Here is a 27181-nt window from a genome sequence, read left to right as displayed (position 1 = left end):
TTAGCAAACATAGATGGCATATTCAGATTGACCAATGTCCCCCTAACATTCGCTAGTACTCTCCCACTGACTCACTAGCACTTATAAACTTTCCTGCCTTTTGTTTCATTGGAGTTGAGTTCACACTCTCTCCCTTATTGCAGTAGTCTTGAAGAAAGTTTCCTTTGTGAGTTTAACTCAATTGCCTGCTGCATTTTTTCTTTTTTCTTTTTTTTTTTTTTTTGCATTTTTTTTGACAGTGACTGAGAGTGAAGACTCTAAAGTCAGAACTGCTATAGAATCTTGGCTGCCTTTTCTTACACAACTCGCACAGATACGTTAAGCCTCCATTTCCACAGGAACAAAATGGTGATAATGTTACCTACCTGTAGGAATTCAGGAGGATGGTTGGGGTCAATGAAAGTACTGAACACCCCTGGTGCCTAGTATCCTTTCTTAAAATTTTGGTCTTATGACAACATGAAAAGCTTTTTGATAGCACTTTCTAAAAAATAGTAAACGGCTCTTATGTACTAAAACATAATTCTGTTTGCTGAATTATCATATATACCCTTCCAGGTGACGTCTATTTAGTTCTTGAAATAAAGAGATAAATAAATGCATCAGAAATAGTGAAGGGAAGCAACTGTTTCTGAAGTGTGTGGTTATTTAAGGTGGAGAAATTTGTTACTTTTGAGGCTATACCGAGAAGCAGCACATGTGGGAGAGGGAGACAAATGAAAGTATGTGTTTTCAGTCTAGCAAGTGATATTCTCCAACAAATAAAATTTGTGCTTTTATATTTTGAAGTTCAAAATATCCTCTACTTAAGCTATCCTAAAACCAAAAGTTTAAACTAATATCCAAATACTGAATTTTCTTTTAAAATGCAGGTTATAATTATCTATTATCTTGAAGCCACTTCTGGAAATATTTCCTACATTGTAAAGAAATATATATATATATGAAACTACATGTGTTAAAAGTTGAAACTGCTTTGTTTTGGAGCAGGGGAATGGAATGGTAGCAGATGGGTGGGAACTACATTTTCTGAATCCATGTTACAAAAAATGTCCAGCAATTCTCCATTCTACATATGATATATCCATAAAACTACTCCTTCCCACTTTATATTCTCTCCAAAAGTAATCTGAGAAAAATTCATTTGAATTGTCTGACTTTGAACAGTCTATATTTCTGTTTGGAGACCCTGCTTGCAATTCTGATTGACTTACAAAGATAACAGTAGTGATATGGATCAGTCTAAAAGACCAGAAGTCCTGCATTGATGTTCCATCCTTAAATACAAACAACATGAGGGTGATTTTTTGGTTTATTTTGAGACATCAGCTCTATAGTCTATTCACTATTTTTATACTTCCTATTAGAGGAGACTTATAAAATTAGATTTATATTTTTAAAATGTTTGCTTTAATGTCTCTTCTGTGCTTAAAACTGTTTTGTTTCTGGGAGGGGTTACAAAGGAAAGCCAAGCCTCATAAGCCTTTATGAATACAGGTAAAAAAGACATATTGTGGTTTATGACGTCTGGATGCCCACCTGGAGAAAAGGGAATTCAGCACCAAAATAAGAAAAATTAAATCCAAGTTAGCCCAGAAATCAGATATGCCCATGATGTAGTAAGGATTTAAGTTGGAAAGTTAGTTGTTATAGCACCCTAGTTGTATATATTTTATCCTAAGGAACCACTTGGTTTAATAAAATATAGATCCAAGACTATTCCTAAGTTATCAGCTTCTAAAGACTTAATTATAAAGGCCATATTTTCAGAGGACAAAAGCATTATTCATTTGTCTGTTCATGTCTTCCAGGTTTATCTTGCAGATTATGGACTTTCCTACAGATATTGTCCCAATGGGAACCATAAACAGTATCAGGAAAATCCTAGAAAAGGCCATAATGGGACAATAGAGTTTACCAGCTTGGATGCCCACAAGGGAGTAGGTGGGTTTCTCTTTTCTTTTTCTTACTTTTATTTCAGAAGAATGATTAGAGTCAAGAGTAATAAAACTGCATGAGATGACCTTGGCAGAGTCGGTTTGAAGAGTGAGAGCACTGCTGAGGTTTTTATGTACATTAGTGAGTTCCTGTTATACCAATGAATGTTTCTTCTGATAGTGCATGGGGATATAGACTGTAACAACAGAAGAAGGAGCCAAAGGGTAGCAAGTAAACAAAGTTTGATGTTCTCTTGCCCAGAAAGTCACTAGCTTGTTTTTGTTAACCCTAGAGGTCAGTGAAGATTTTTTTTTACGCTGTAGGTGACTATCAGACTTGATAAAGTTGCACATGTGAATGATTATTTGTTTTTCCTTGTGCCCTTATCAGAAATCTAGAAGATATCATCTCTCCACAATAAGGATATCTTTCTTGAAACTATAAAGTGTTAACTTGTGGAAATCTCTCCTAGTCGCCTTTCATATATCTTACTTATTTAAACTCACTTTGATGGTATTGGAAACACATTTGCAGGTAAATTACATACATAGTCCTTTTATTGGATATTGATTGGACTGCCTTGCATTCCAAGGCAGACTTAATTCAACAATTCCCTAATTAGTTAAAGTCATAACCTATGTCTTGTATTCATTTACCATTAATTAAACCTTAGCTGTTTATTACTCTGCAGTCCAAATCCAATAGCCGACCCAGAAAGCCATGGAAAAGGAAGTAGGAGGTCAATATTGAAAATATATGGTGCTGAGTCCCACTGATGGTTGCTTTGTTCACAATCAATATGGTCAATGCAACTGTACTTTCTTAGTTGCTCTGTCAGCAAGACAAAAAGTCAATTCTAATGTTATGCTAGTGAAAAAATTGTGATTATTGAAAAACTTTGGCTTTCAAAATTATATTCTTTGTAAACTTTGTTTATAAAAGTATTTTCAAATATGCTAAATTAAATAAACAAGTTTTAAATAGCATTGAGATGAACACATTTTCAGTAAAAGGCAGCAAGACATTTGCACTTCTTAATGGTTTGTTGAACTGTTACCCTAAACTGAGACTTTCTAACGAGTTTTAGTTGGCACAAACAACTGTATATTATTGCCTTTTCTATTAAAAGGACCATTGACCATGCAATGTAGAGAGTCTTGATCATTTTCCAGAGCAATTAAAAACCCACATTAGTTTAAGGTAAGCTGATGAAAAAGTAAAACAAGTGTGTTGGTAGTATACCTAAGAAACTTAGACTATATTTCTGAAACAGAATTTAGCCTTTATATTCCCAGCATAGAGTAAAAGAAATCACTACCTTTTTTCAAGTATGATTTTCTTAAAAAAGTAATGATCACTCAGAAATTTAGTAGAGTTGCATAATTTTTCACCATTTACATTGCTAATAAATCAGTGAACACTTAAAGACAATGGGATATAGCTTTGATTAAATTAAAAAGCATAAACATCAAGAATATTGTGGGGGGTTTTTTAGCTTAAAGTTCTTTCACTTCTGATGAGTTTTATTCTTCACTTTTGCCAGAATTATTTTACAATACCTAATAGTTTTCAGAAACATGCAATTACTTTTTACATAGTGGTACACATGGAAATTCATCATACAGATTCTTAACTATTTGTACAGTTTTGTTAATAATGATACTGATTTATGGTTAGGCCACTTATTTGAATTGATGCCACTGATACTGATTAGTCTGGTTTTGTGTATGAAAATAGCTAAGAAACTATTGTACTTATACAAAGGGAAGAAGAGTTATTAGTTGTTGGTCTGACCAAAGTTTGACAGTAGTAATTCTGAACATCATCTTCAGTTAATTCCATAGTTGAATGTTGTGTTTGCATTGTTCTATCTTCATGAAATATTTGAACAAATTTTTATTCAATAGTCCACTTAAAGTTTTTTCTCCCTTAAATCTTATACATGTTGATTAGTAGATTTCACCATTCCCGGTCTTGGGGGAGAAAAATTGAATTCAGAATGATCACAAAAAGATATTATATCTCTGGAAGGAATATTCAGGGAAGAACCTACATTAAATATTTTTGGTGTTTGCTGGAAAGTTTTATGCTGGAATATTCATTTTTATCATAGGTTTTCCAGGGTTCCTAAATAGTAGATTACCTTCAAACATTTAAAATATGATATATTTTAAACTTCTAGGCATATCTGTTTCTACTTGTACATATAAATATATTCATTTTTATGAGAACATATGTATACACACATTTGCTGAAATTTTTATATGAAGTTACTCTGGTATATAAAATGGAAAGTTTGTATTCTCAAGTGTTTGAACAGTGTTTTTAAGGTATTGTATTTAATATTCTAAAATAAAACATTTCAGTTCAGCATTGTATAAATAATTATTAGGTAATAATTATTTAACCATATTTAGAAACCAAAATAAACAGGACCATAAATCCTATAGGTAAATGCAGAAGATCAAGTTCATAAATATTCATGTGTTTACTTTTAGTACAACCACTATGTAGCTTAATCTCAGAAAAAAATCTTCTGTACCAGTCCAGCTATGATGTCATATAGATATGGAGGAAAGATAATGCAAAAGAAAGCACAGAGAACAAAAGTTATCACTGCAAAGTAGAGCTTCTGATTGTCAAACATTTGCTATGTGTCCAGTATATCTGGGTTTGGTCAGGCCAAGGGAATATTCAGATTTTAATGTAAAACTATCTTAGGAGTTAGCCACTCAATAAAGACTATTAACCTGATCAGACTATCTAGTTGCTCCTACTTTTTCTAATGGTTATTCAGAAATTGAAGGGAAAGCTCATTTTTGTGTGGGTATGGATTAAGTTTTTATAATGAAGGAATGTGTATAAAAAGTATCTCAGCCTCTTCACCTAAGTGTTTTCTCATTCAGCTATAAAGGGAGGGAAAGAAATAACCATCTTAGCTATTAGCTCATATTATTATAGATTAAAATTATGCATAGAGATGAATGGAGAGATAACTATACCTGTAACTATCATACATCTCTGTATCTGTATGTTTTTAAACATTTCAGTTATTCCAAACTCAATTCTCTCATGTATCCTAAATGTATTTTCTAAGTGGCTGAACTGCTTTTATTCAGTATAAAATTACAGTAATGTATGTTGTATTTATTTCTTCCATTATTTCTTTACTCTTCACAGAAACTAGCACATATAAATTTGACATATCTTATTCTCATTGCCTGATAATTAAAGAGAATTATATCTTTGTCAAATATACTATTTTAAAATTTTGTTGCATTCTTAGTAATGTTAAAAAGCAATATTTGGATCAATGTGTGGTATGGATTTCTGTAGATTTTTCTACTCACTGAGGCATGCAGTCAATACCTAATTTCTCTAGAGATATACTGCATTTAACATATTGAGCTTTTTAAAATACTTCAGACCTAGGCATTGAGTGTATAATACCTGTTTTAATTCGACATCGTTGATGACCATAAAATATGATTCTAAATTGTACTTTAAATGTCCATTTGTTTATTTAATATATTCAGTGTCAGATAGATATATTAACTTTTTTTAAAATTTTTTGCCAATTGCTACAGTATATGAAATCCAAGTCTGGTGTTATTTCTTGCCTGGTTTCCTTTCATTTTGCACCAACTTACAAAATACATGTGAAATAAACTGAGAATGTATTTTCATGTTACCAAACTTAGGAAAATGACATGGTTTGCACAATACTTACCTTCTCAAATACTAATTCAAAAAAGAAATCTCATTTTCTTATTATAAAGTATAAAGGTAAGCCATCAAATATTGGTATTCCTTTATTTCATTAGTTGACAAAAATATATACTGTGTAGGTAAATTTGACTGCTCTAAATAGTCTGGCTAATGTATAAACAATAATGAAGATTATTGCTTCTCTGTGGCATATAACCATTGGTTTACATTCACACATGACTTTTTAAAGTCTTAACATACATCTTGACTTTTTAATTGAACTCTTTTGTTAAAGACTATGCAATGGCCAAATGTAAACTATCTCTGCTCTGTTGAATGGCTTTTCTTAATCTTTACGTAGTAGGGTTTCATGAGGAAATGTAATTTAAAACTTAAAAGGTACTGGAAAAATAGAGACCTGGGTTCAGTATTTTATCTGAAATATTATTTATTATATTCTATTTTCCTAATATCCTTTTTGAAACTACAGTATATGTGGTTACCATAATATTTTGTAGCTCTTTGTACGTTCTAATGGACAAAATATTGAATTATATAAGTTATCCATTAGAAAACTAAGAACAAACTTTAAATTTGTCCTTCATATATCACTATTCAGTTTGTCAAGGAGCATCTTACCAGCGGTTTTCTGCTTTCATATTGTCATGTCTGGTTACATATATTCATATTTTGGGCATTTGAACCCAAACATTTTCAAGTTCATTTTATTTTCTACCAATCCCTGTTTCTCTTCATACTCCATGATGCTACTATATTAAGAAATAAAACTAAACAGAAAGTCCCTTAGGCAAATAATCAGATCCATTTGGGGGGAGGGCAGTTAACACTTAAACTTTGCTTTTTCTCTTTCATTCCTATTGGTGAATTTTACTCCAGTTTGTCTTTTGAGGACCAGTTCTCAAAAGTGGTCTCTCTGTTGTTTGATTGGAAAGACCATTTAACACTTTATAAATAAATATTCTAACTTAGAGATCCTTCTTTACGAGAGTGAAGTAGCTTGAAAGAAATAATTTTTCATTCAACTATCCTTTTATAAAACTTAGGGATGCAGCTTAGATCTTGGTATCTGTGGCTTGTTTATGACCAAAACATGTTTCTTTATGTCAGTATGTCTTTCAGTGCTTTAAGTTAAATTGCCTATTTCAGTAGTGTAAATAATGCTATTTGAATAATGTTAAAATTAATTCTGGAGGCAAATAATTCTTAGATTGAGCATGGACTTTGGATTCTGAAAGACTTGAACTTCAGTGTTGAGCTCTGTCCAGTTTTGCTCTTTGATACCGAACAAGTTATTTAGCCTCTCTTAGCTTCTTTTTTTTTTTTTTTGTCAGTATGGTTAATGATATTTTACACTGTTCGAGTGATTCAATGCAATAATAAAAAAGCAGGTAGAGTACCTGGCACAGTAGCAGCTCTCTATAAATCACAACAATTGTTTTTATTGGTTCTGCATTTTTTTAACTTGCTGCATGTCATGTTTTATTCTATATGGTTTATATGTTTTATTTGTTCCTTTTAGTTATACATGACAATGGAGTCTATTTTGACATTTATACAAACATAGAGTATATCTTATTCTAATTAGGATCCTAGTCTTATGGATGTGCAGGATGTTGAGATTCACTGTGGTGTATTCATGTAGGTACATAGGAAAGTTAGGTCAGATTCTAATTCCTTGAAATAAATTTAAGTTCTCACATAGGCCATTTTTTTTTTTCTTTCTTTCTTTTTCCGTTGCTGGAGATCAGACCCAGGGCCTTGCACCTGCTAGGCAAGTGCTGTACCACTGAGCTATACCCCCAGTATTCTGTGTTTTTGTTGTTGTTGTTGGTGGTGGTGGTGGTTTTTTTTTTTTTTGTTGTTGTTGTTGTTGTTCTTTGTTAGTTTTTGGTTATTACTCTTGGCAATGCTTTATCATTTTGAAATGTTGAACATTTGAGAGCACCACAGACTTAGACTGAAAAGACTAATTTACCTTGTTGCATATTAGTAAGCTCAGTAAACATCAGATGCCAAATAACATTTAGAAACTAAATTGAGAAAGTTTGGAGGAAAAATATTTTATTAATAATAGTCTCACTATAAGTAAATTACATTTACATAAATAGTAAATTCTTGATTTTTTTTGAAATCTATGAAAGCTTACTATTAATAATTATGCTAATTATCAAGTGTAGTCAAAGAACTTTATGTATTACAATTATGCAAATGTATGACTCAGAAAACAATTCATAATATATTTTCTGAGTGAATGAAAAGATGTTAAAATAAATGTATCACCTGGCATTATTGAATTTTAGTACTAAAAAGGTAATAATGGTGGAGGCTGGAGGTAGATCTCTTATCTATGAATTCCTAGTCTAGGGCTCCTTCCATTTACTGCTTCACTTAGCATGTTTTTAAATGCATTTTTAAATTCTGTAATAAAAGAAGCAACTTTCAAGTTAGAAGGTTTTTAGTTTTTCCAGTGCTGGGGTCTTGTGTATTCTATATAAGTCTCTTACCACTGAGCTGTACTTCCAGTGCTCAAAACCCTTTTATAGTTATCAATAGTCCTTTTCAGTGATGACTAATTCTGCATGTAAGTGGTACACACAGATTCTAATATTGTCTTCTAGAATTTTAAAATTAACTTAGCAGATATTACTGTATGGTAGATGGAAAGTAAACATTAGCTTCCTAAAACAAGTTGTTTAGTCTGTTTTTCTGGAAGGGAATGTAAGGGAGAGATACTCAGAAACACTTCATGCTCTTATCTTTACTAGTAGAAAAGGGTGACTGTTAGATGTTCTTTTAAATAATGTGTGTATTTTTATAGAACTTAGTGGAAACAGTGGCAGAATGCTTAGCCATTGTTATTAATGTGTATGTGCAATGAAAGAAAATAAGTGTAAGAATGGAATATGTGATAATGTATTTTAATTAGGTAAGACCAAAAACTATAATAGTGAAGTAAAGTTAACTCTCAAAGGGCTATTTTAAATGAAGACCAGTTTATGAAAGATTGACTTCAGAAATCTAAATGACTTGTCATTACTTACAGCTTCATATCAATTAATCCCTCAGTTGGGGGGTTGGGGGAAGTGGCTGGGAAGGTTCATTCCATTTTAATTCTGATTGTTTTTCCTCAAAGGGCCTCTTGTAGTCTGTATCATCCAAACAGGTGCCAAAATATCATTTTTTGAAAATTAGAGGATGTGAACATTTTTTAAGTGGTGGTAATCGGGAATTGCCATAATGGAAAAGAGACTTGTGAACACATCTGTACAAATGGAACCATTCCATTATTAATGGGAGATTTATTACTAAAGAAATCACTGTAGAACAGCATGGTAGAGATTGTGTTTTTATTTTAATACAAGAGCCAAGTCTTGCATTAGGACATTGTCGAAGCTTGTGCAGAAAGTAAATGGCACCCATGGGACTATAACATTCTTCTGGATTGAAGGGCCTTTAATAATCCAATACTCTAATAGCAGTTAAAATAGAGTACGCGTAAGAGCTGATCTTGTCTTCTGCTTTTATAACTACTTACGTAAGGTAACCAAAAGTAGTTGCAACCTGATGGTATCATTGTTCTTAGTAGATGACTTTTTAAATTAAAAACTAAGTTTACTGAGTGACTTTTCAGAGTTTTTTAATGAAAGAAAATAAAACAGGATACCTGTTTACAGCAGGTTTAACAGTCACATATTGGTCTTGGGAGATTATATTATTCTTACACAGATGAACATTCAAGTAGTGGTAGAAATATAAATACCAGTCTATTGTTTTTATAACAGTTTGAAATGGTTGTTAAAAATGAGTTTATTTTATGGGTATTTGCTGATGTTGCAATCATTATTCCAGTGACTTGTTAACAAGTAATCAATTATGTTTGACACCTTTCTTAGGTTTCATTGTCCGTCTTTTGATAAGAGGCACTTTAACACAGGTATATAAAATCACGATGACATTAGTTTTATAGCATTTAATGATTTGATATAAATGATATTTACAGGGCCATGAAAATGTTCTTTGAATGTATTTTTTTAAATGAAAAGCCATCTTGTATTAAATTTGGGGAACCTCTATTTGGCTTCACACTCACTCCCCACCACCTCTCTCCCGTGGTCCCATCCATTGTCTCACCTTTAGATTTCTTTCCAGGATCTGGGGTTAGAATTTTAACTTAGAGCTGCTTAATTATAAGATAATATCTGTAACATTGTAGAATTGTGCATCCAAAGCAGTGGACCTATTTTAATTATACTTTCATGTAACTGAAAAATCCCCAGACAAGCCTGTTTAAGACTGCACACTAGATGGCAGTTTTGTCATATTCTTCCAATTTCAAATGCTGCCACCAGTGTGGGTAAAACAGGAAAGGCCATCAGTGTTTAGTCTGCACTCAAAGGGTCTCTGCATGACCAATGCAGACCCCATGGACTTCCTGGAACATATGTTAGCAATTTAGCTGCAGACATTTATTTCTTTGTTTTACTGCTTGGCTCTTTGAGAAAGTGTTGGTGCCGGGTTATGGGTTGTCTGGATCATGTCAGAGGCCATGGGGATCAAGTTCATGTGACAGGCCAGACTAAGGAAAGATGAAGTTGGAGGAGGTGAGGAAACTGACCCTGACTTTCAGCAGCAACAAGTCACTGCCTGTCTGTGGACTGGGGCCAAACGCCTGGGCGTTTTAAGTTTTGCTCCAGCTGAACAAACAAAACACTTCGCCTATTTGGCTTTTCCATATTTCATCAATAGTAGTTCACTCAAAGATTTCACTTTTTCTCAAGGACTGACTTATCCCCCCTCTTAATGTTTACTCCTGTAGCCCTGTCCAGAAGAAGTGATGTTGAAATCCTCGGCTACTGCATGCTGCGGTGGTCATGTGGGAAACTTCCCTGGGAACAGAACCTGAAGGACCCTGTGGCTGTCCAGACTGCTAAAACAAAGTACAAATTTTTAAGCATTCCATCCTTTACTACAACAGGTCTGAAGGGATACAGTAAAGGGAGCTAATATCTCAGGATTGCCATTCATCCACTATGACAACCAAGTATATTTCTTTAATTGACAAATACTTTTAACAACAAACAAACATAAAATGCATTAAGATAACACCTATAAAGTCACATGTACTTGAATTGCAATGCAAAATATAAAGTGAAATATCCATTCCTTTACAGGGTGTTTTCCAGAGCTTAGATTGTAGGTGGTGGTGTTTTCAAAGAATATTTTCAAATTAGCATTGTACAAGTGTATAAAAGTAGTCTGAACTCAGTGTGATTGATGTTAACTGTGCAGAGCAACAATGTGAAATGGGACAGTTTGGGCTTTTATCTTTAAGGTGAGAACAATATACCTCTTATTCCTGTTCCAGAGGATGTTCTGTTGCCTAAGGAAGAAACAAAAATTTTATATGAGCCATTTATATGAGATAATCTTGTAGCCACAAACATTTTTAATATTCTACATTCAATTTTTATTACCTGATTCTGTTAGCAAAAGAATTAGGTCAAACTTAGAGTATGTTACTATTTTACAATTCTCTTACTGGTCAGGCCCACGAAAGTCAATTGGATGTGGCACAGAGTACCCAGACTTTCATTATATACTAAGATATGCTGCAGTTATCTGTAGATACAATATCACATTTGGAAAAGGCAGCTAAGTTTTAAATAGGCCAAGTCACAACAGAAGTGTACTAAAAGGGGTAGCTTATCCATAGAAATCAATCTTCAAATTCAGAGTAGAATTAGTTCTGAAGGAAGAAAGACTATGCTGCAGATTCACAATAATACAGATGATATTTATAAATACTGACATATTGTGAAATATTTTTTTACTTGGAATCTCGATTATCCTAGTGCCTTACCCAAAATTGACACATTCATATAAGTAAATATTAGAACCATCTAATCAGTTATATACTGTGGTAATTGATGTGTCTGTATTAATCCTCATATAACTGATGGTCTCCAATGTATGTGTCAAGTCAGAGCACAATTATAATAATATATTATTATTATTATTATTACTATTACTATTACTAAAATAATAGCCAGGCATGGTGGTGCATGCCTATAATCCCAGTGGCTGGGGAGGCTGAGGCAGGAGGATCACAAGTTCAAAGCCAGCCTCAACAACAGTGGAGCCCTAACAACTTAGTGAGACCCTGTTTCAAAATAAAATATATAAAGGAGCTGGGGATGTGGCTCAGTGGTTAAGAGTCCCTGGGTTCAATCCCTAGTACAAAAAAAAAAAAAAAAACCAATAATGGGTATGCATGGGCATTTTTATATCCAATTTTTCAACTCAGTTTACCTAATTTGAATAATGTACTTTATTTCAAAGGCTAGCATTTTAATTTGAATGAGTATATGCATGTTTTACTTTCAGGAGGACTTATGATTTGTTTTAGTTTGTGTCAATATGTATATATAGATGCATTCATTGTAGGATCCATAATGAATATATCTACACATGTATACTCAGAATATTAAGGTTTCATATAAAACTCAAGGTTTTAATAAGTCAAACATAACCTCCATTTACATTTTTGGGAACTCTTATATGTTAATATACTTTCATTTTGGTTTGATTAATAATGTAAACCTGTAGGCCAGTAAACTTACATTGTGAAGTTTATAACTCAGATAAACTGAATTCTAACATTTCAGTGTTTAACATTTTAAACATTTTCAAACTTCTTATGGTTTGTAATACATAGTCATTATTTATTAAACTTATTAAGAAGGGATAGCATGGAATATCTTCATAAGGGCATGATTGTATATTCAACCATAACATTATACTTCTCTTAACCCCTTTTTTTCCCCCCAAGATAGGATGAAATTAAAATGGTGCATTTATTGCTCCTATTCTGCCTTTGCCTGAGTTTGTGAATTATTCACTCATTTTCAGTAATTTTAGTTGAATATTTATATATTTGTGCCAAAAACAACTTAAGAGAGTTGTGCTTATTTAGCCTAAAACATGGGAAAGTGCTTATAATGTTTTTTTCAAGAATTTCTTGTTAACCAGTTTAATCTTAGGATAGCATAAAATATTGCCCAATGGAGAACAATATACATGAATAAGTAATATATGCCTCTCCGATAGTAAATACCTGAGGAAAAAATGTCCTCAAAATCTAGATATATTTTTATATGATTTTCCTTTGTTTTTAAGAAAAAAATCATAATACCCCTACTTCTGAATTTATATATGTATGTGTGTATATATATATATATGTTTATATATGCGTGTGGGTATATATGTGTAAATGTGTATGCGTGTATATGTGTATGCCTCTGTGTGTGTGTGTGTGTGTATACTTTAATTAATTAAATCATTCATACTATAATTCTACATAGTTTAGTTTCTAGGTGATTGTATAAAATTGGGCAGTGAAAGTGAAGGGATCTTCCTCACTTTTATGTATCCTCCAATCTATTACAGGTGGGTGAAAAACACCAATGAAAGTCATAATTTTGGTGACCTACCAAGATAGAATTACAGTTTTGTTTTCTAATTAAAACAGTGAACACAGAATTGGACGCAGATTCACTGTGTCTTCCTCTGTTTGTTTTAGTCTGTTGGATGAGCTGCCTGGGTCAGTGCTGAAGTGGGCTCCATCTGGAAGCAGTTGCTGTAAGTCGGATGATAACTTCTGCTTTATCTTGTGATTTTCAGGTCACCACATTTGTCATTCTTGTTTGTAGTTTTTGCTTAACTCACCTACTCCTGTTCCCACAGGGTGGGAAGAAACTCCTCAGGGTTACAGATAGGTTGCTAGAGAAGAGAATGTTTAGGTCATCACTGACATTAGAACACAAGGACCCTGTAAGATACTATTTAGGTGGAGTTCAAGCCTCTGTCAGTTGCATTTTTAAAATACATATTTTGAGAATCATGCACAGGTTAAATCATCATCTGCATCTGGTTTTTCTAGGATAAAGGTTTTCTAGTTTGCTTCTCTATGTATTGTTGAAAGAAGATAAAGTCAACCTAAGGAAAGACTACTTTTCATCAATTATTTTAAAAAACACATCATTAAACACTCGAATGCTTTGTAGACCTGGGTTACACCCTAACCTAACTGGCAAATTTTTTGATGAGCAAAGTATCTGATCTTGGAATTTGGAGGTATATTTGACAAAGGATTTTCTTTTTTTAAGTTCATACAGAACTTTTTGGAGTTCTTTAATTGACAATATTATCAGTATAAAATAGTCAATTCAGAATTACCCAAATTTCTATCATTTCTTTATGGATACGTGACACATTATTTAGTACTTATTTTACAGTTCAGTTATTTTTTTTATGTGAAAGAACCAACCAGCTCTGCAATCACACTTGCTTTTTCTTAGAGTCAGATTAGCAAAATGAATCTTAATCTCTGTTTACATCGGGCAATGTCAAGGTTAGCTTTTCACTGATTTCTCAGAGTAGATTTCTACACCGAACCTGTAGTTAAGGTCACATAGCATCAGTGCCCATTTGAGAGTTGAAAAGTAGAGTTAAGTCATCTTAAACTTATATTCACAGCCCTTCTTTGACTAGAAACCAAAATTTTCGTTTGTAAAGGAAATGAAAGAGAAACGGTCCAGTTCTGCTTCCCATTTCTCTTTTCTAAGTCTTACATCTTTCCCCATGTGAGTCTTCTGTCTTCCCCATTCTGTGGTACTTTTCTTCTGATGAAGGGTACCAAATAGGAAAGACTCTCTCTCATTCAGGGAGATGGGTTACAAGATAAAACTTTTGTTTCTGTGACTATGTGAAATAGCTTTGAACAAAATGATAATATTCTTTTTTGGCTAATATTCGTAAATTGGGGTTTTTGCCAAGTCATAGAGTTTGTTTTACTCAATGAGACAAAAAAAGATATTTTTATTTATTTTTCAAATTATATGTCCTTCAGGTTTGGATTGGAAAAGAAAGTTCAGATACTCTGGATTGTTCAAGACAAATGCTTCTTTCATTAAAGATAAATTAAGATTGAATCACATGAGAAATCTAGAGATAGGAGGCACGCCTGGTTCCTTAGTACAAGCCATTTATTCGAGTCTATACTGCTTTTATAAAATGCAGATTTCTATTCCTAAAGCACACAATGTTGAATATTAAGTGACATTCTCTTAAGTTGGGAGGCTGTGCTTAGAAGAAGCCCAGCTATGAAAAAGGAACGGCCTTGCAAAGCATTTACTACCAAGATGTTTTATTAAATAAAATAGTCAAGAGGTTTGCAGCATGCATGTCCAACCCAGTGTAATAATAACTTCAAAAGTTTTTATCTTTTGAAATGATAGTCAGTAATGATACTTAATATTTCACTAGCTTAAAAAGCAGGTGATTCAAGAATATCATAATTTCATCCTATTCAAAGCATTTTGTTTTATAGCTCTAGAAATATGCTAGTAAATTAAAAAATGTACTTAATACAATAAATCCAGATCTTGAAAGGCTAACATTTAAATCAGTACTACATCATGATAGTCTAAGCTTCAGGTTTATAATAATAATTTATAATGGAAGTGGCTCTTTTCATTTTATCCCTCTCCTACCTCACTGGTACCTCATTTTTCCAAACCTCAGTCCCATGAAGGCTTTGCAGCACAGCTGCTATCAGTTGGTGGAGTGCCAGGAGTTTCCATTGTCTTACAACAATGATTTGTTCCCACAAACTCAGCTCTCTCCTCCATTTGGGATATTCTGGTTAACAGAATTGTAATATATACCATACTTGGCTTACCACTTTTAAAGACCAAAGAACAACTGAATAATTCCATTAAAATGGTAGTGAATGAAATTCAATCTTTTTTTTTTTTAATCATTCCTTTAGGAATTAGATGTTCCTACCCCGGGGTTTCAGGAACCTATTATAAATGTGATGATAAAACAGCAGCATTTGCTACTTAAGAGAGATGTGTTTGACCAAATGCTAGATAGCACAGGTTGATGCATTTCATAAATAGAAAAGGAAAAAATGTAGTTGTGTAATTGCTCAATTGTCCAGGTTCAAAAAAAAAGGTAGAGCCTAGAGTTCTCATTTTGGCCACATTAACTTTGTTTATGAAAATAGCTCTGGAGTCTATAAAGTGGTCACTCTCACTTTAATAGGGAGAAAGGGGTGATAACTATAGCTTTTGGAATTTTTCCCTATTGGAAGTGAAACCCATGCCTCTGCAGTTTTCCCCTTGAGTGGAGTTGGCCTGGAGGGGAAGGGAAGGATTACTAGGAAACCACTCTTGCCCTCTCATGACTACTTCCACATTTTCCAATTGTGGTACATAAACAACTAAGTGAGAGATTAAATAATATTCGTGTTTGGGTCAGTAATATCTTTTGAAGGGGAAAGGCATATCTAAACAGCTCTATGAACAAATGAAAGTCTGCCAGTTTTTCAGTAGTATCTGATATTACCACTACTTCTATCTCAATTTTAGATTTAATATCTACCAAAACCAAAAATGCAAACTAGAAATAATAGTCCTTAGTAGCTACATGATATTAAAATTTGCTTCCTCCCATAAGATTAGATGACTGTAAACATACCAGTAAAAGGTTTATCCCATTAAGTCAAATCTGTAGGTAGGTATATTTAAGTCATTTTTTAATATCATTTAAAAAGTGGTCTTTATTGGATTGTTCATTTTTAGTTTAATCAGGGTATATGTACAAGAGAGAATAGAAAGATTTTTAAGATTATTGAGGTTTTGCTAATCTTGCCAATATGAATTACATGTAAACAATTTAATACTTCACAGGTGAAATAGCTGAATTTTTAGCATGTGTTTATAGTTTAGCTTACAATGAAAAGCCAGACTATCAAACGCTCAAGAAAATTCTGAATCCTGGTGGAATACCCTTAGGACCACTGGAGTTTTCCACTGAAGGCCAGAGGACACGTGTGTATTCTCCTCCCAATAAAAAAGTAAGTAACAATCTTGGGACTGTCTCTGTGAAACTTTTCTATCAAATGAAACTGTTTACAACTCAGTTCTTTGCTCATTATATTTAATTCCTGTTCCCCCTAACTCAGCACCAAGGAGGTGGTTGACCTTAGTGTAGGATCTGTAGCCTGCTGTGTCCTGTAAAGGAAATGAAGCCATCCTGATGTCTGATCAGACTTGATTCATGAGAGCCTTTATTTGCTTCTTTTCTTTGAGTTTTCTTCAGTTTTTTGCCCTTTGTTTTTGCCTACCAGTTTAGCCATAATTTAGTGTTGGATAATATTCGTAGATGTTATTTGTATTGGTTGATATTTCAATCCTTTCAAATGATTTTTTTACAAAGAGCTATCAAGCCTCCTCCTTTATTCAGCCATCTTCCTTTGATTCATTCTTTAAAAAAGAAAAAAGGATTAGAACTTGATACAAAGAATTAGGATTTAAAAATTTAAAAAATGTTCAATCTTTACACTCAGCATAGGCCTGAGACTACTGTAAGCAATATTATTGGACAGGTAATTAAATATCCATTTCTTTCTTGACTCTGTCCACATGCAAAAAAAAAAAAAAAAAAATGTGAAGGGCATTTTTTTTTCCTGATGCATGTACAATAAGGTAAGGTCAGGATGCCATTCATTTTTAATATTTCTTATGAACTTTGGATCATCACAAGTGTTCATGAGCCAAGAATGCAGGATGCAAACTAATGTGACTGATAGGCTGCGAGATGAATGGTGAGTCAAGTATCAGTGCACAGATGGTTCTGATTTGCTGAATTTTGTAGCTGCTGCAACTGAAGACATAAAATATCCTTCTAGTCATAAATTAGCTCTTTGGAAGCAAAACCTTGGCACCAGAGCTTTACAACCTTCAATTAGTAGGAAAAGAAGTATTTGAATGACTGTGGTATTGACATCTGTAGGCCTGCATAGTAATCATTCCTAATAGAAGAGAATATCTGTTTGAGGAGGTTTTGCATGGCTAATTAACTACCAGTGAGAATATGTAATTTTTTCATGATCTCCTGATTGTCACCTTTCTCTCATGATACAATTACATTTTATTGTAGCAAGTGCCTCACAAACCAATTGTCAGCACTATTTACGTATTGCAGAAGGCAGAACAAAAGTTCATGTTTAATAAAAAGCCACTGGATTTTGATCTTGGTAATTACTGAGACTTATTTTAACAGTTTTATTGACTTTTGTATTTTTATCACTTTTCCAACAAAACAAAGAGCCATTTCCTTGACATAGTATTTCCCTTGCAGTAATGGTCACCACTTAATCTACACTAATTTAAGTAGAGTTTTTTTCCTTTTTTGTAGTTTTTCAGTTTCATAAACTTAATTGAAATATAAAAAAGCCATTTTAAAAACCAATAACTATATCCTCTGATATAAAACTCTGATTATTATCCACCAGAATTTTCAGTTTCATCAGATTCAAAGGGTGTTTGTTATGAAACCATTTTTATATACAGAGAATAGAATATAAAACATTTTTGCCAGTGAGCTCCATAAAAAATACTTTATTTCTTTTGATTAGAACACTTTGGTTATGAGTAAAAAAGAAAACACTTTAATAACTTAAGAATAACATGCATTCTTAAGACCTTAGTTTTGGTTAACAGTGTTATCAGACCAACGTATAGATGTTAAGATGTATTTCACAGCAGATCAGTATTTAATTATTAATGAGTTTATATTGTGCACAAATTTATTTAATGATAGTATAAAATAGTTTCCTGGAAATTTCCAAATGCAAAGTATAACAATATAAACTATCCTTAAAAAGAAATACTTAAAAAGAAATCATTGGACCCAAAGAGGAATACAGGTATAAATAAAATGTTTCTATGATTCATTATTCAAAGGGAAGAAGTTATGAATGTTCTTTCATTCAAAAAATTTGAAACTTACACTAAGGAAAATTTAGCCTTTTTAATAAAAAACATGTTTGGGTTAGAGTCTAATAAGAATTGCAGCACACTTATAACATCTTTTTGCAAAGCAAAATGAGATATTTTTCTAATAGATTTTCCTAGGTATCATAAACTGTTCCCAGTAATTCAAGGCTTCCTTTTGAAGTCCTCAAATACTATTACTATAATTCAGTTGGAAATGAAGTTTTGTCAAGATAGTAAAGAAATTTTTAGTTTTTTTTTTTTTTCTTGAAAAGCAAATCTTTTGGGGTATTTGCCTCAATCAAAATCATGGTATGTATAGCTGGTGTCACTTGCTAGTAATTCTGGCAGCTCCTGTGGTCATACTGTCAATCAAATTAGAAGATTCTATCATCAGGGCTGCTGGAGTCTATTTATGCTACCCACAGAGGTGTGTGTGTGTGCACTTGTATACACATCCAATAGATGGAACTCAGGGCCATGTCCCTGGAAAGTATGGTCTCCACAATGAGCTAATGTACCCCGATTCCCCACGGGAATATAATGTTCAAAATTCAATGAAGAAAACCATATTTTAGTATGAACACTTATTGAGGTGAACTAAAACTCTAGAATTCCCAGATGAGAATGTCAAAGCAAATTGGAAAATAGTATTATTGAAGGTCCAAATTCAACCCTTGGATAATCTACTTCAAGAACTGGTAGATCCTTTTATTAGTTTTATCAATATGTCTCTCCTTATTGAGGTGCCTGAATCCATACTGTAATGGTGTAGACACTTGGGCATAATGAGCCACCCATTCTTCCTCAAATCTTTAATAAGGTAGAAGAGTAAAAATGTTCAAGCTCTCCTGCATTTCAGGCAGTAAGTTTGTTCCTTCATTTACCCTAAATCTGAGTTTTCCACACCAAATCCAAGGTGTATTATTAGTAATAGTAATTTTCAAAATTCTTTCCTGAGCTTTAATTCTCAAAATAATTCTATTAATTTGTTTTCCCATTTAGTTTATGTATATGAGAAAAGTGGCAATACAAATTCTTAATCAGAAGCACATTTTTATTGATTTTTTAGGAGTCTAGAAGTATGCTTGTTTGTAGAAAACAGTACAAATTTTCAATGGAAAATTAAATAAAAACTACTTTATTTTGAATAGCAACTTTTTTGAAAATGGCACATATTTGGATAGTGTTCTTTGGTTTGAATATGTGGGGTACCTGAGCTGTTTTCTATATTTTCATATATATCCTTGAGAAACAGAAAGTTATACTCTGTTCACAATTAAGAATTAAACATAATCGTCCCACTTTTCTCTCATCATTTTAAGTTTCCCCAGAATTAGAAATATCCCATACACTGGATATTGTTTGTTTATCATCTAGAAGAGTTCATGGCAATGAAGCCTAACCATCCAGCCAATGACAGTATGTGCACCAGGAACCATCACAGAGAACTGAACATATTTTACTTTTATGTCAGAGGCTCCTGGTGAGAAAACTGGTACCTAAAAGCTTAGCATACAGGAGGTACTAAAATCCTCAATGATATCTCAACTAATCTCAGTTCTGGGTACATTTCCAAAGGAAGTGAAATAATCATGTCTTAGAGGTCTCTGCAGTACCTATTTTTAATTTATTGCAGCACTTGCTTCACTAAGTACATTTTGTTTATTGTTTATTATAGTATTATTTACAATAACTAAGGTATAGAAAGAACATGGTTTTACTAATAAATCTATAGATAAAATATGGTAACCTGGCACAGTAGTGCACACCTATAATCCCAGTGGTTCAGGAAGCTGAGGCAGGAGAATCACGAGTTCACAGCCAGCCTCAGCAACGACAAGGTGCTAAGTAACTCTGTGAGACCCTGTCTCTAAAAAAAATAAAAATAAACCTACAAAATAGGAGCAGGGATGTGGCTCAGTGGTTGAGTGCCCCTGAGTTCAACCTTCAGTACCCCTCTCCCCCAGAAAAATGGTGTGCGTGGAATATTATCCATCCATAAAGAAAGAAATCCTGCCATTTGCAACAATGTGGAAGAGGACATTGTGCTATGTGAAATCAACCAGAGGGGGAAAGATAAATACCATGTGTTATCACAAGTTGATGATCTTAACTTTGCCAATTTCACAAAGTATATGTATATCAAAACATAGCATATGCCTTAAATACATAGCTTTTATTTGTCAATTATATTTCAGTAAAGATGGAGGGGAAATATCTCAATTCTTTATAATACAGAACACATTTTCACAATGCTTACTAAGCCAGTCTTTTCAGAGGATCAGTGTGCACACACCTCAGGAGACCCTTTGTCTCTCACTAGAGGTATGATAGTACATTTATTACCAAGATGACGTCATTGGAAGAGTGGCTCAGAAGATGGTTACCCATCAATTTTCCCAGTAGTTTGAGATGGTTGAGTGGTGAAATAAAGAATCCCTGAGTGATTAGGAAACATTTCCAATTTGCAGGTTACTGAAAGGCAGTAGTTTTGCCATTCTTTGATAAGCTGAGATCCGGGAGGAGGTGGAAATAAAGAATGGTGTTGTGACAACTTAGAGCTAGCCACAAAACACCAGCATATTTTAAAGGGATGGAATGAACACACTTGGCAATAGAAGCTAAAAATCGAGAGAGACTACAAATTAAGGCTCTGTTTGCCCAGCCAATGTAATTTATTCTCTGTCTTGGCACTGGCTACTCCATTATTTCCCTTTGTGCTGTTCCTGTCTTCTGCTCCCTATTTAACCCATGAAAAAAGGTGATGGCACTTTCAGCTGCTGTAAACATGAAACTGCTGAACAAATACTTCACATAAGGACCTTCACGTAGCTTTCAATCTTCCAGCTGTATTGTAGGATCTGCCCTTCTATTTCTGTGTCTCTTCAAGGTTATTGAGAGTCAGCCATCCCCCAGATAGCACCATGGTGTGAAAGACAAACCTTAAAGACAGCAAGCTTGTTGCAGAAGTTAACCTCTGGTACTGGCACACTGTACTAGATGACATGAACCGTTACTCATCTTGCTCACAGGTTAAACTACCTGCAAAAAGCAAGGAGCAGCAGCATCTCCTTCTCTACTCTCACATTAATTAGACTCACTTCAACGAGAGAAAACTAAGATTTTAATTAATAAGAAATTAAACTACAAAGATATACTGGATCCACCCCAGCAAAGGTTAATAATGAATTCACATGCAGTGAAAAATGTGACAATTTTCCAGAAAAAAAAAAAAAATGCCGGTTTTCAGTAAGCAAGTTATCTGTAGAGATAATTTCTAAAGAATGCCTAACAGTGACATTAATTTTAATTGTTCTTGTCCCATTGATGAGAAAGGGTCTGGATCTTGCTACCACAGTATTTTTCCAGGGATGTTCATTGTTGCTTCCCTCTTTCTGTCTTTGTTATAGTGTGGCAAGTTTAGGATTTTTTTTTAAAGAATTTGAAATGTCAAAAAAATTCATAATAAATCATTACTTCCCTCCAACAGGTTGATTCACAAAAGGCTGCGACAAAGCAAGTTTGTCAGATGCAAGAAAAGTCAGCAGAAAGAGTTCACAGTGAGAGAAGTGCTGAGTCCTTGGCCACATGGAGAAGAGTGCCAAAGGAGGACAAGCTGATGGGATCCATGAACAGTGAAGCAGCTCAGGTGAGGGGGTTGGTTGGGTTTCATTTTGTTTTGATTAATGCTACATTAGAATATTCCCTCTGGGAATAAAGACAATTTATTTTTTCCTTAGGTCCAAGGTTGTATGGCTTTGTTAAATGAGAAGGGGCAGAAGATATCCTATCCCGCTGATAAAAAATAAAGGCAGCCGACACTAGTTATTGCAGAAAAGTAACAGTGAGCACATTTGTGTACTGATCTGGTTTCTTCCTTTATCCTAAGAATGTAATGAAGTGCACTTAAGTTTCTCATGCCATCTATGATGCATGAGGGACTCTTAACATGCATATTCCGTACTTTTACATTGGTTCTTCAAGTCTAACCCTTACAATTAGATATAAGTGAAGTGTTTCCCTATCAGTAAGTTGTATTTTAAAGTGATGATTTTTTTACATGATTCGATCATTTATTTAGCTGGATAGTGACATACCTTTTGCAGAAGGCTCATTTAAGCAACAGTAAAAATCCTTCCTAATCCAACTACTTTTGATAAAAGAAGCATATGATATGTTTATATCTAGACTGAAAAAATATTTGATTTTGTCAAACTGGCCAGCATTTTATGTGTTTTATATGTCACTATTTTCCCCAGATGATTTAAAGTGGTTAACAATAGGAACAGGATACTATAATACCACCTTTTACACCCTCTGTCCCAGAAAAAAATTAATATATCAGGGGGCTAAGGTGCTAATCACTAAACTGAGCACTGAACTTGGCTCTGAACTTCCCGGCAGCTAAAGCAAAAATTAGAAGCCTAATAGTTATGTATTCCTGAGCCAGCCAGCAAGCAAAGTATATTCAGAGAGAAGCACTTCTTTTAGTGCTGGGAGGAATCTTTAACCTTATTCTCATGTTAATAGTAGCACTGTTTGTTGTTTTGAGATTATGTAAATGGAATCCACTTCAAATAAGTATTTTATAGTTCCAATTTATAAAATTAAATTACTGCTTGGCGACAAAATTGAGAAATGCTAATTCTTCAGTGAGAATATTTCTCAAATCTTCCAGTTCACCAGTGTCACTTAGTATCTGGGCAGGAAGGAGCTATAATATTGATACCTGGATTCAAGCAGAGAAATGGATTCATTTTGGCTAAACTGGCAGTGAGATTTTGAGATTTTTAGTGTACATTTTATGACTCCAGAAAGTCCTATGCTCCTTTTCCTCGTCAGTTCCATCCCTCAGAAACAAGCCCTGTTCTGACATTCTGTTTCTCATATCTAGATCAGTTTTGCCTCTCTGGGATTTCATATGCATGCGTTCCTACAGTGAGCAGTGTTTTGCACTCATCATCTTTCAGCATGTGTTTGAGATTTGCCTGTATTCACGCATGGCTCTATAAATTGTACCTTTTCATTGCTAAGTAGTTCTCTATGGAATCATCATTTTACATGTCCATTTTCCTATTAATGGACACTTGGGCTGCTCCTGATTTTGGCCACCATGATGATATAGTTGTCATTCCACTCCCTCCCAAACATTTGGTGTTGTCAATCTAGCCTTAGATTTTAGCCACTCCAATGTATATTAGTACATTGTGACTACAATTGTCATTTATCTGATGACTAATAATCTTGAACATTTTTTTCCCCTGTGGCCATTTCTTACCTACTTTGGAGAAATGTCTTTCCAAGTGTTTTCACTTATTTTTAGTTGGATGTTTGTCTTTTAATTATAAAGCTTTAAAAGTCCTTTGTGTATTCTATGTACAGGATCCTCATTAAATACACACACAACACACACACACACACACTTGAGATCTTCTTTTAAGTTGTGTGCTTTATTTTTAATACTATATTCAACAAGTAGAACCTTTTATGTGTTTATTCAAAAGTTCAATTTATGTTCTCTTTATATCAAAGCAGACATTTGGCATTTGTTTTTTAGGGCTTGGCTAGCTTCACTTAGCATAATCTGCTCTAATGCCATCCATTTCCCTGCAAATTCTATGATTTTGTCATTTCTTAGTGCTGCATAATACTCCATTGTGTATAGATGCCACATTTTTTTTATCCATTCATCTATTGAGGGGCATCTAGATTGGTTAAGAACAGAACAGGAAGGAAGAGCATGAGGAAAAGACTACAGTAAACAAAGACGAATGGGGGAGAGAAACGGAGAGAGAAGGGAAAGCATATGGAAATGGTAGGAGACCTTCAATGACACATAAAATTATAAGAGGTTATGAGGGGCAAGGGGGAGGGAAAAAAACCGGAGAGAACTGAACAATAGCAGGGGAGGTAGAGAGGGAAGATGGGAGGGGAGGGGAGGGGAGGGGGGATAGTAGGGGATAGGAAAGGTAGCAGAATACAACAGTCACTAATATGGCATTATGTAAAAATGTGAATATGTAACAGATGTGATTCTGCAATCTGTATTTGGGGTGAAAATGGGAGTTCAAAACACAATTTGAGTCAAATGTATGAAAGATGATATATCATGAGCTATGTAATGCTTTAAATAATCAATAAAAAATTTAAAAAAAGAACTAGTACTGAAATTTCAAAAAAAAAAGTTCAGTTTATGAAATTTTTAATAGTGTATTTTTCTTTAAAAAAAAACCAAAGAAATTGTGGTTTACCTCAGTGTCACAATTTTTTTTTTTGCTGCATTTTTTAGTTAACACATGGCAATAGGATGTATTTTGACATATACATACATGTATAAGTACCATTTCTGTGGTTGTACATAAAGTGGGATTACACTGTCATGTATTTATATATTAACATAGGAAAGTTATGTTTGATTTGTTCTACTCTTCTTTCCCATTCCCATCTTCCCTCACTTATCCCCACACCCCATCCAATCCAGTAAACTCCACCTGGACCCCCCATACCCTGCCTATTGTGAGTCAGCATCCACATATTAGAGAAAACTTTTGGCCTTTGATTTTTTGGGATTGGATTATTTCACTTAGCATGATAGTTTCCAGTTCAATCCACTTCCCAGCAAATGCCATAATTTCATTCTTCTTTATTGCTGAGTAATATTCCATTGTTTATATGTACCATATTTTCTTTATTTATCTGTCGAAGGGCACTTAGCTTGGTTCCATAGCTGAGCTATTGTGAATTGAGCTGCTATAAACACTGATGTGGCTGCTCTAATAGGCAGATTTTAAGTGCTTTGGGTATATGCAAATGAGTGGGATAACTTGGTAATATGGTGATTCCGTTCCAAGTTTTCTAAGGAATCTCTATATTGCTTTCCAGAGTGTTTGCATGAATTTGCAATCCCAAGGGCAATGTGAGAGTGTACCTTTTATCTACATCCTCACCAACATTTATGGTTACTTGTATTCTTGATAATTGCCATTTTGACTGGAGTGAGATGAAATCTTAGTTTTGATTTGCATTGCTCTAATTGTTAGTTATTTTGAACATTTGTTCGTATATTTGTTGATTAATCATATTTCTTCTGTGAAGTGTCTATTTAGTTCCTTTGCCCATTTGATTGGTTATTTGTTTGCTTATGGTGTTAAGTTTTTTGAGTTCTTCATCTATCCTGGAGGTTAAGGCTCTAATCTGAAGTGCAGATGGCACTGTAGGCTCTCTATTCTCCTTCTTGTTTCCTTTATTGAGAAGCTTTTTAGTTTGATACCATCCCATTTATTGATTCTTGATTTTACTTCTTGTGCTTTAAAAGTCTTATTGAGGAATTTGGTTCATAAGCCAACATGATGGAGATTTGGGCCTGCTTTTTCTTCTAGTATGTGCAGGGTCTCTGGTCTAATGCCTATGTCCTTGATCCACTTTGAGTTAAGTTTTGTTCAGGATGAAAGATAAGAGTCTGATTTCATTTTGTTGCGTATGGATTTGCAGTTTTCCAAGTGCCATTTGTTGAATAGGCTCTCTTCTCTCCTCTATATGTTTTTGGCACCTTTTTCTAGTATGAGATGACTGTATTTAAGTGGGTTTGTCTCTTCTTTGTTGCATCAATCTTTTGTATTATCTTTTTATTTCTATTTCATTAATTTTGGCTCTGATATTAATTATTTACTATCTTCTGCTGGTATTAGATTTAGTTTGTCCCTGCTTTTTTTTTTTTTTTTTTAGGGCCTTAGGATGTAACATCGGGTTGTTTGGGAATTTTCTGGTGTTTTTGTGTTTTTAATGTAGGCACTCATTGCTATCATCCTTCCTCTTAGATGTGCTTTCATAGTGTCCCAGGGATTCTGATATGTTGTATCTCTATTCTCATTTCATTTCTTGGAATTTTTTTCTCTCATTTCTTCTATGAATCATTCATTATTTAAGTGTGCTTATTTTCCCTATGTTAAAATGATTTTTGTAGCTTTTCTTGCTATTTATTTCTAAATTCATCCCATTATTATCTGATAAAATGGAAGGAGTTATCTCAGGGTTTTTGTGGGGGTTTTGTTGTTGTTTAGTGTGTGTGTGTGTATTTACTAAGACTTTGTATCCTAAAATATCTAATTTGGAGAGCATTCCATGAGCAGCTGAGATGAAAGTGAATCCTTTTTTGAAAAAAATTCTATGTTTAGATACACATGACAATAGAGTGATAGAATGTATTTTGACATATTATACATAAATGGACAATAATTTAGTATTATAAAGTGAATCTCATTGTTGATGAATGAAATATTCTATAGATATCTGTTAAGTCCATTGGTTAATAGAATTTTACAGGTTTGAAGAGTTTTGCTTTAATGTCTGTATGACCTATTTATTGGGGTGAAAGGTGTGTTGAAATCACCTGCTTTCACTGTATTAGAGCCTGTTAGTCAGCTTTTTGTTGCTATGTTCATAATACTTAACCAGAATAACCTAGAAAAATAAAAGTTTATGTTGGCTTACCATGTCAGAGATTAAGTCCACATTCTAAGCCCAGAATTAACAGAACATTTGGTGGTAAAGGATATATCTGCTCAGCTCATTATAGCCAGGAAGCAGAAAGAGAGGAGAAGGGGCTGCAGGAAAGATGAACACACCCAGTGCATGTGCCCAGTGATCAGTCTCTTCCAATCACAACCCAC

The 27181-nt window shown here is 33.7% G+C and overlaps 1 protein-coding gene across 7 annotated transcripts in view; it reads left to right on the top strand.

Annotated features, from left to right (window-relative positions):
- Nucleotides 1-27181, top strand: part of VRK2 (VRK serine/threonine kinase 2) — a gene marked incomplete at its 3' end in the record, with an annotated part of 101121 nt that overhangs the window by 65012 nt on the left and 8928 nt on the right. For 5 of the 7 annotated variants that reach the window (XM_081265557.1, XM_081265558.1, XM_081265556.1 and 2 more), the window contains 5 exons: nucleotides 1812-1944; nucleotides 10484-10604; nucleotides 13247-13305; nucleotides 16422-16588; nucleotides 22003-22161. In XM_081265557.1, the coding sequence (XP_081121683.1) occupies nucleotides 1812-1944; nucleotides 10484-10604; nucleotides 13247-13305; nucleotides 16422-16588; nucleotides 22003-22161 (639 nt within the window). Of the gene's footprint in view, nucleotides 1-1811; nucleotides 1945-10483; nucleotides 10605-13246; nucleotides 13306-16421; nucleotides 16589-22002; nucleotides 22162-22252; nucleotides 22357-27181 lie in introns of all 7 variants that reach the window. The other 2 variants (XM_081265560.1, XM_081265561.1) reach the window with 2 other exon arrangements.

The sequence above is a fragment of the Spermophilus citellus genome (assembly GCF_964194105.1).
Source record: "Spermophilus citellus genome assembly, chromosome: 13".
NCBI classification, from domain to species: Eukaryota; Metazoa; Chordata; class Mammalia; order Rodentia; family Sciuridae; genus Spermophilus; species Spermophilus citellus.
The sequence above is the reverse complement of the archived record's forward strand: the minus strand, read 5'-3'. Positions and strand labels throughout refer to the sequence as shown.